General features: G+C 47.3%; 1 protein-coding gene across 1 annotated transcript in view; it reads right to left on the bottom strand.

Annotated features, from left to right (window-relative positions):
• cdh23 (cadherin-related 23) overlaps positions 1 to 10106 on the bottom strand; it is a gene marked incomplete at both ends in the record, with an annotated part of 178831 nt that extends 168725 nt beyond the window's left edge. The window contains 2 exons of the mRNA XM_080016469.1: positions 8061 to 8135; positions 10022 to 10106. Coding sequence (XP_079872595.1) covers positions 8061 to 8135; positions 10022 to 10106 — 160 coding nt within the window. The remainder of the gene's footprint in view (positions 1 to 8060; positions 8136 to 10021) is intronic.
• Between the last annotated feature and the right edge of the window lie 351 nt (positions 10107 to 10457).

The following is a 10457-nucleotide window of genomic DNA, read 5'->3' as shown; positions in this document are numbered from 1 at the left end:
CGAAAAAAGAAGAACTTTGAAGAAAGAGGAAGAGGAAGATGAATATGAAAGGCCTTACGGGCCAAAATGTTATTTGGATAAACGCTGGGAATTTGATACAGTATTGAAACACATGGAAGAGCAAAAGGCAGCGGCTGCTATTAACCGCGTTTGCGCTCAACTGTGCCATGTTGCAAAGTTTAATATCGGACCAAAATTGTTTATGGCTCGTAAGCCGAACCCGCCAGACACAATATCACTGAGACAACCATCCCTATCATAAAGTGAGTGAACCCGGCCCCGCCCGCTGCCCCCGTCCGCCCCTCTCCACCGGCTCCCCCCGTTTCCATCCTTCATAACGGTTCCCGGTTCGAATTCCTCATCTCAAATTTTTATAGAGCTGCTTTTGTGTGACACGGCCATGTCCTGTTATCGTTTTATAGTTGGGATCCCTCCGTAGCCGTATCTCATTCTCCATTTCTTTTCTCTCTATTACAATTTATTCATTTAGTTGACGACTGTTAGGTTGTTCCAACTCAATTCCTGCGTGGCACTTTCAATTGCATGGTTTCTTAATAGAATTTGTATTTTATTCATTGAATTTCATTGATATTATTATTATTATTATTATTATTATTATTATTCTTAAGGCTGCTCCCTAATGGGAGCAGCCGAAAGAAGAAGAAGATTATTATTATTTACATTTTATTTATTTAATATTTTTATTGTACAATTTTATTCAAATGAGTTTTGCATGTATTGTTTGTATTGTAGTCTTGTATCATTATCATTACAGTACATTGTCAGTAGTAGTCAAACTGACTGTAGTATATTACTGACTGTAGTTCTGCAGTATAATCTATACTGATATGTCTATTGGTGCAAAGATGGCAAACGGCTTCTTTTAGACGCCTTCTTTATTTCATACTTGTCTGTCTGGCTAAGAAAAAAAATTGTTCCCAATAGAGCCTACAATAGAGCCTGAAAATACTATATGGGTAAAAGAAGAACAACTTGTGAAAGCCATTGATTCATTTAGGCAGAAATCCTCCACATAGTTGTCATCAATCTGGCCGTGGTGTACTGTACTGTTCCCCCTGAACCACATCCGCCCACGCTGCTAAAGCCTCTTTTAACGGCTGCAGCACCGATGGGAGTAGCTGGCTCTCCCTCTCCCTCTCCTGCTTTTAACAGGGTTAATCCTAACCAAATTTTTGAATTTAATCGAACGCTGAATCCATATGCCTAAGTGGCATAAACTGCACAAGCAAGCCCAGACAATCCCAGAGGAGCGCGGAAGTTTCTTATTTTGAACAAATTGTTGTGTTTGCTAAGTTAATTACTCAGTAGAGAGCGTAATCTGCGGAATCGGGGCAAAGTGGATTAGGAGATGAGAGCGTTTAATCAAAGAGTGTTCGCTCTCTCTTTAATTACCCGTCCCATTTCCCGACACAACGCACAACACACTCCCTTATCAGCCACTGCGTCTTAAACATCAGCTTTTTTTTTTTTTTTTTTTTTTTTCTTCGCTTTTTTGCATTTGGCTGTCCCCAAATGAGAGAGTCACTCCGACGCACGGCGGTGACAAAAATACACCGAAACACAAACATTGACATGAACAAGCGTGCCCCGTTGTGCAGGCTAACACACATACTGAGAGGCATTAAGGTTCCCACGCACACACACATCAGGAACACTCACACTCTTGCACTCCTCTCCATCACCGTGCCATAACGTGCGTGAAAACAGCTGGAACAGGAGATTTGGACTTTATAAGCAGAGGCTGCAAAACACATCTCCTCCAGTGGCTTTGCTCATCGCTGCCACGCCTTTAACGCTTCGCTCTGCCTCCCTTCCATGAAGGCGCACAAATCCCGAGCCACGTTTCAGCTCGCCTCAAGGAGGTCAACGCTGGGATATCTGTGGAAGTGCTCGTTTGCAAGACCTCCCTCGTGGAAAACCTCTCCCTCTCCATCACTACAGAGAATGCCAACTCGCGACTGCCAAGAAAATTGGAAGGATCCTGGCCCCCCCCCGGTCCCTCCTGGCCCCCCGGCCCCGCCTGGCCTGCGCTGCCAGCATCGCGCCGCAAGCCCTCCTTTGGTCGGCTTCAAGCAGGACATGCTCGCTCCTCGCCAGGTGAGGCCCCGCATCTCCGCTTGTCATACCAGGCATCAACCGCTGCGTCTCTCTTTTGGCCCGGACGCACACCCTGTGTGCTCTGGTGTTGGCCCTCGGGGCCCTGTCTTTGACGCCACTCCTGTCGAAATTTAAGATGTCGGGGCCTCGCCAGTAAGGCATCAAAGACACCGGAGTTTGCTTTCATCAGTCCAAAAAGACGCCTGCCGCTTGACCCATTCCTCCACCTCTGCAGACATGCAAACCCCCCCATGGATACAAGGACACGGAAGTCACTGATCCCAGTCAAGGTGCTTGTCATCTCTAATGTCCCAGCAGAACTACTGCCTCATCGTTTGCAGGAGACTTGTGTTCATACCTACCCTCACTTAATGTTTTACCTTTGACACGTTCCACTCTGCTGCAGCTCCTCACTGTGGTTCAATGCAGTCCAACAGGACTTGATTCTCCTTTTTCGAAAAGGGGTTAAAAAATGGTGAACCTGTCCTTTAAAGCCCGTCTGCAGCCTTGTTTTAGGCTGTTAATATGTTTAAAATAAGGATTTGAAAATGTTATAATAAGCCACAGTAAATACCTTAACAGGCTCTCTATACCTCGACAATCATTGAAAATGCACATTTGCATGGATATCCAAATTCATCCCGACATCCCGACACCCACACACACACACACACACACACACACACACACACTTCCCAGGTCAGCTGGCTAACTAACAGTTACTGCACCCTATTTACAATGACAAGAAATAACTGTGGCAGACCAAGGGGCGTGGTCAGCGCGGGCGCTGATTGGTCAAGCTCTAGGCAGCTTGGCGGCCGCGGGAAGGGTGACCGCGCTGTCGTCCGCAGCCGGCGAGATTTCCTAATGTTTGTCTGTCTTGCAGAGGGGATCGGCGCAGGAGCAGGAGCCCGAGCGGAACGCCATTCCTCCTGTGCCCAAAACCATCCTCAGCATTATCATTATTATTAGTGTTAGTTATTATCGATACGTGTTTCCAGCGAGCCATTCTGTTCAAGGCATAAAAACTCTCGCCATGTTGGCGCACCACGGCAAAAAGGACTCCGTCTCCCTCCCTAAACCCTTCCCCGTGGGCAGAGACTCCCACAAAAAATACTGAAATACAACCTTATATGTTCCTGACATGAGCCTCTGAATCCAAAGAGGAACTGGCTGTTCCCCAAAATGGACTTATTCAGGTGTCGCAATCTCTAGGTTAGTTACTGATGACGCTGTCATTTGAAACAGACTAACTACTGGTTATGCCATATCAAAAACAATGGAAAACCCCCGTTTTGGGTGGAGAGCTTTCTTCAAAAGCTCTTTTCCAGCAAAGCATGTCTCCACCTCACCTCGCCTCCACCTTCCACAACCTCTGTGTGTTTCCTCTGAGCTCACGTCCGAACCCTTTCTGTCCCGAACCCGACTCCCACCTTCAGCCACCTCTGGGTCCCGTTCTCCCACGCCGGCTTTGCAGACAAAATCTTAGTGAGTATAAATTCATGTGTAAAATGTTTTAATTCGGACAATAAATTATCTCGGTAAGTAGGAAACGGCCCTCGCCGTGTGCTGTGCGAGGGTTCCTGGATGTGCGCTCGCCGTCTACGCGTCTCATCACGGACGCCGTGTTTGGCGGGGGGGGGGGGGGGGTTGCGTTAGATCAAAAATCCATGCCGTACTTGGCCGCGTTCCCTCGTCCCTCTGATGAATAAATCGGTTCTCCTGTCGGCCACAGGGGCCTCTGGCTGCAGACGTCACGTGTCCGGGTGTGGAGTCACTGATCTGCTGCCCAGACAACGAGACGTGGAGTCCGTGCATGGGTCGCTCTGTTTATGTGCATGCGTGCGTGTGTGTGCGCATGTGTGTGTGTGTGTGTGTGTGTGTCCGTGTGTGTGTGTGTGTGTGCGTGTGTTTACTGGCAGCCCGCTTCAAAATGCTGGAAATCCAGCCCCATCCACCCTTACAGACGTGGGCCCCGTGCACCCGTCCGTGGGTCGGAGCTACCGCCTGTCACCTTGCGCAACCCGTCGCCGGGATCTCGCGCTCCCCGGCGACGCGGCCGGTTCCGCAGGTCGCCGTGGTAACCGGACACCCGCCGTCTGAGTCATCTCGGAAACCCGATCGTGGGGTTCATCCAGGGAGCGAGGCGGCCGCTCCTTCAGGCCGATTACCAACGTCAAAGACTGACTGAAACGCTTCATCCTCGTTCCCAATCTTTACCGATCAAAATGGTTTTAGGGGAACACAAAAAAAATACATATCAATGATATGAATACACAAATAATTTTTTGGTCGTTACCATTTAAAGTAATGATTTAGTGAGCCAATCATTGTGTAATTACATAGCACTGCACTGGAGATGGTCGTGCTGGGTTTGTGAGTGTGTGAGCTCAACAATTAACTCAGGACAACTAAAGCCGCTGCTGACCTCTACTCACATCGTGCTCAGCATGTGTGTGTGTGTGTGTGTGTGTGTGTGTGTGTGTGTGTGTGTGTGTGTGTGTGTGTGTGTGCGCCCGTGCCTGCTAGAGGGCCTCCCGGACGAGGACATCTGCTGAACTAATAAACAATAATCTTGACAAATTGTCACTGTCCGATCACTCAAGCGCCTCCTCGTAATCACCTCGCTGAATAAGTCATCACGGGCTGGGCAGGGCACATGACTGACGGCCTGACGGACCAATAGAGGGGGTTGCTGGACCGAAGCCCGGCTGCCGGGCCGGGAGGACACCGTGATTCATGGTCAGAGGGCAACTAGGAGCGAGGGGTGGTTAGGGAAATGAGCGGCGGCGCCCATAAGCGCCGGCCGCGGCCTCGACTGGCTGAGCGGAGGCTCGGGGCCAGAAAAAGGCTTGCTTGATTGGGAATTAAAACGTGGTGGAACTAGATAACTATGAGAAGGCCGATAAGAAGTTAAAAAAAATAATAATAATAAAATAAAAAGGTGGGGTTTGCTTCGGTGTGGCTGGATAATGAGGATGTTGCATGCTTACTCTGACCTTTAATTTCTCTCTGGCTCTGATGAAATGGGTGCAAAGGTAGAAGAGACCGTTATGATACTAATGATATGGAGGTTGTTCAAGGTGATAGTGATTGGGAAGATGAAAATAATAAAAATAATAAAAACATTCTATTGGCTTGGTATATTTGTATACAGGTGCTCCTCCCTTAACAACCGAGTTCAGTTTCTAGGACCAGGGTGTTAAGTGAATTGGTCAATAAGCGAGGACCCGTGTAAGGGGGCGTGGCTGGTATGTAGTGTATATAGTGTTTATAGTACATATAGTATATATAGTGTCATTTCAGGGTAAGGGGGCGTGGAGATTGTGGAAGCTAGTGTAGTTAATACTGACAAACTGTGGGAACGAGACTGTACAGTGTATATAGTATTTATAGTATATAAAGTGTATATCGTATTATTAGTATATATCGTATATATAGTGTATATAGAGTATATAGAATATATGGTATATATAGTATATATAGTGTATATAGTATATATGGTATATATAGTGTATATCGTGTATATGGTATAAATGGTATATTTAGTATATAGTATATGGTATATATAGTGTATATAGGGTATATGGTATTTGGTATACATAGTATATATAGTGTACATAGTGTATGAAGTGTAATAGTATATTGACGCTACAGTATTGTACGCAGTGTATAATACAGATTGGTCATAGAGTTGGTCCTAAGTCTGAACGGTTGTTAAATAGGTAGGTTGTTAAGTGAGGAGTACCTCACCTATATATGATGTCTCCTGCACCAGTGGATCCTGGTGTGTGTGTGTGTGTGTGTGTGTGTGTGTGTGTGTGTGTGTGTGTGTGTGTGTGTGTGTGTGTGTGTGTGTGTGTGTGTGTGTGTGTGTGTGTGTGTGTGTGTGTGTGTGTGTGTGTGTGTGTGGGGGAGGGGTTATATGAATCCCTTTATAAAGCGTTTCTGTCTTACTCATATCCTCACACTGTGTTCTCCATGCGATACACTAATCCAAAGTGTCATAAAAACCTTTTCTTTTACACAATCTTATCACACAGACACATCCCCACAGGGCAGCCTCATCGCCTTGAGAAACAATGCATCGGGAGCATCTGTCCGAAAAAACAAATGAATCCTAAATCTAAATCTAATCTAAAAAATTACATAATTAATTAGGAAATCAATAATATTGTGGTGCTTGGGGTCCTCTGGGTGCCGGCGTTCCAAAGCAGTTTCAAGTTTGGGAACCTCAACTCAAAAAAAAGTCCAAGACTCCAGTAGCCATGATACATTGCGGTAAACTCCATGACCCCGCTGCAGCATTAGGGAGCTGGTGACCAGACGTCCAGCCTTGTCCGGGACTGTGTGTCGCCAGTCCCTCCGGGTTTCAGCATTCAAACATTCCCTGACAAATTGTCCTGGTTTTCAGCACAATTAAAATAATAATCATAATATTAATAATATTCATAATAATAATCATCATCATTATCATCATCATAATAATGTCCTTTTTTTCAGCGCTAACATATATTATGTACCGCATAGAGGCAAGCAGAAAAGAGGGCGTCGTCATCAACACGCCCGCTCGCTTGCTGTGAATCCTGTGCTCTGTGTGTGCTGAATGTGCGATGCACTGAAAGGTCCCAGTTTGGGTTTTGTCAGAACGTGGTCGCCCTCGTTGAAGCCTCCAAAATAAACATGGGAAATCTGATAGAACGAATCAAATTTTTTAAGACAAGTCTTTATACGTTAGACTTGAGAAAAAAAAATAGTTTCGCAAATGAGGTCTTTCGACGATTGTAAGAGACTAGAAACCAGGAAGTTGCACAGCTTCCTAGTGGCAGCCAGCTTTTGATGTACTGCAGAAATGGCAAAAAGTGTTTCTGAATAAAATGTGATATTACTGCAATTAACTGAATGTGTTGAAGTCCGTAAAAAAAAAAAAAATGTTTTTTTTCCGAGCAACAGCATAGAAATGAAATGTTTACCAAATATGTTAAGGAAAAAGGGGGACTGGTCTAATTATCGGAAGACAAAGGTAATTTGCTCCATTATACCTTGAACACAACATTGAAAAGCCTAAGCCCGAACAGAGGCTATTACTGAACACCCGAAATGCACTGACATTCTATCATGAAGGTTTTACTAGTGGTTATATTGTGCGCTGCCGCTTTTCATCCAAAGATACCACAAGGAATTACGACTTTCTACATCCACATCTTCATATCTACAACAGGTATATCATTTGTAGATCGCCTGCCACATCTAGCTAAATCCTACCGCCCTACCTCCGTTGAGGTGTTTTTCTGTGCATGACGCCAGGCATGAAAAAAAACAAAAAACTGACAGAGACGTGCCACTGACTAATATGAAAAACAGATTAGAACATATACATACAGAATGACACACTGTGTAATAAATACTGACCCTGATTGGGGCTGTGGACAGGGCAGAAAGGGGTAAAGGTCATTTGACGAAAATAAAAAAATAAAAAACTGGGAAGAAATCAATCCCCACATATAGGATTTTAATTCCGAGGCTCCTGATACCCTCAGAGGACACCGAAAAGCCAGACATCCACAAATTGCCCTGTCAATCTCCGCGACCAACAAAAAATGGCAAAGGTAAATAAGGATGGGGAGCAACGGACAGCGGGGGAAAGGGGCTCCACCCTGTCTTGGTGCGACAAACTGCAGCCACCTCCCTGGGGCGGGGCGCGGCACAACGTGACCAGAATAAACGCAGAGAAATGGAACCGGCAGCACGATTCCGGGTAAGCCGGGATCTCTGCGCCACATCCGCCCCACACTCCCAAGCAACGAGACCAAGGGCTGAGCAAGAACCAGGCTCCGGGGCTTCCCACTCACAGCGCAAAACACACGCACACACACACACACACGAAAAAAATACGAAAACATCATCTCGGTAAAACATCAAACATCATCACGGTAACTCACCGACGGCGGCGTTCTCGTAGATGAGGAGGTAGGACTGGAAGAAGTAGTTCTCGAAGCGCGGCAGCTGGTTGGAGGCTGTTGGGGGAGGGGGGGGGGTTAGTGGTTCTGTTTGTCGTGGTGAAAATAAGACCAAAGTGGAAAAAGTTCACAGGGCGCGCGTATGGATATGACCTCGCGCAAAAATTGCCCAGAAGTAAGAAAGGCGTTCAGGGCAGGGAGGTGCCGTCGCCCCGAGGCTGTGCCTAAGTGCGCGGCGACGCGTCCAATCACCCGCTGCCGTGCACGCGATTTGCGACCCCCCACCCCTTGCCTCGTCTCCGGAGAGGGATTTGCGGAAACCCTACGCCGTCGAAATATATACTGTATATTGATTTGGCTTCGCGGGCAGAGACGATGTTTCCCCCGGCGACCGTAGCCGTGCAAAATTGAATTCCCTTATTCCCGGCGTGTGCTGTGTATAATCCACGCTAATGGCTGGCGTCTCGCTGTCCGGTGTCACGCGGCGGGACGCCACGTGGCCGAGGGGACGGAGGCGCCACCCAGCTCAGGACCTGCAGGAGCCCCTTTGAACGCTCACGACACCGGGCAGGGAGGGCGTGGCTTTGAGGGGTTTGGGCTAATTAGCGTCCGTCTGCACCTATGGCCCAATTTAGCGCGAAGAGTGGCACGTGGAAGGCGGAACGAGGATAATTTAAGAGGGGTGGAGAACGTCCAGCCCATTTACTGGATGGGCGTGGGGGTGGGGGTGTGGGTGGGGGTGGGAGGCAGGGTCATTGGTGCAAATAGGTAACTTAGGGACTTTGAAGCCTTTGAATTTAATTGAGGTGAAAGCAGGAGGAGAGAGAGAGGGAGAGAGAAAGTGATGGGAAGCCTGCCAAATAGTGGTCTGCAGTGTTAAAACCGTTGGGTTCTCTCTCTTTTTGTCCATTTCTCACACACACACACACGCCCAGCAGACAAATGTTTTTTCAAATGGCTTGCTCTGCTGTCAAATAATGTCAGACAGACGAGACGGGGGGAGAGTGTGTAGAGAGGAGGGAACGACGGGATGAAAACGTAAAAGAAAGAAATGATGCTTAACTGGGGTTAGGGGGGTGAAGGATTCGACAGAAATAAAAAGATAAAGAGAAGCGCGTGAGCCGACGGGGCCCGACGTCTCCTTTGACCGATGCCCAGTTATAAGAGGCTTGCCTCGGTGAACAGCCCGATGCCACAGAGCTGTGGTTTGGCCCTAATATACGCTCCCATAATCCATGTTGGGGTTTTTTAACGCCGCCTTTCGACAACGAGACAACGACAAGGCCTGCGTCCGCATCGTCGTCTCGCACAGCGATACTCTCAGTGCGGTCCGAGGGAAAGCCCCTGGAAGGTTTTTGGATATAAAGCAACTCTTTACATCTTTACATTCTTTGAAATAGAATATTTTTCATGTAATATGCAGTATACACATACAATTCTCTTCTTTTAGACAATGAATACATTGTTTATATATTCTGCATTTTGAAATGCTGCAATGCAAATATTTCTTGTACATTTCCCTTGATTTGTTTGTTTGTCCGGATGTAGAAGTGTGAGAAATAGGCCTGATATCAAATTATTTTTTGGGTCATACTGTACGTAGGTTGAGGGGGTCCTCGGTTTATTTTCCCCCCATATAAGGGGTCCTTGGTTGAAAAAAAGGTTTGAGAACCCCTGGTCTGGCGGGCGGAAGATGGCCGGTTCGATCCCCGGCTCCTCCTGGTGGCATAGCCATAGCCGTGCCACGTCCCTTCAGCCCCGAGCGGCTTGATGACGGGTTGGGATACGCCTGCCACATGCACACTGCTGCATTTGATGAGTACTCGGATTTGAGACTGACTCAACACTCATTTTGTGTACTGAGTAGTACTGCTGGCTTTGCATCGTTTTGGACGCCGCGCAGGTCGAGCCGGAGCGTTTGGCTTGTCGAGCCCGGAACTCACCTTCGCAGAGGGAAGGGAGGATGAGGAAGGGAAGGAGGAGCTTGGCCACCAACATCTTGTTGCCTGAACCTGCACTCTGCAACATCACCTGCAAACAGAAGCACGCACGCACGCACGCACACACACACACACACACACACACACACACACACACAGGCACCTCATTAGGCGAATATCCACTCAGCGTCTGCCGTATGGAGTTTGATGGTCATAATATGTGATAACTGATAAATGTTGTGAGCAGGAGATGAGATTGTCACAATTAAAAAGGAGGAAGTGTCTGCAATTATAAAGAAACGTTAATACAGTACTTAAAGAAGGTTTGTGTGCGTGTGTGTGTGTGTGTGTGTGTGTGTGTGTGTGTGTGTGTGTGCGCGTGTGTGTGTTCACGTGCCAAGCAGAAGGTGAATTGACCGCGGCGGCTCGTTTAAACACT

This window comes from Zeus faber (assembly GCF_960531495.2).
Source record: "Zeus faber genome assembly, chromosome: 16".
Taxonomy (NCBI): Eukaryota; Metazoa; Chordata; class Actinopteri; order Zeiformes; family Zeidae; genus Zeus; species Zeus faber.
This window is presented reverse-complemented; position numbering and strand designations above follow the sequence as displayed.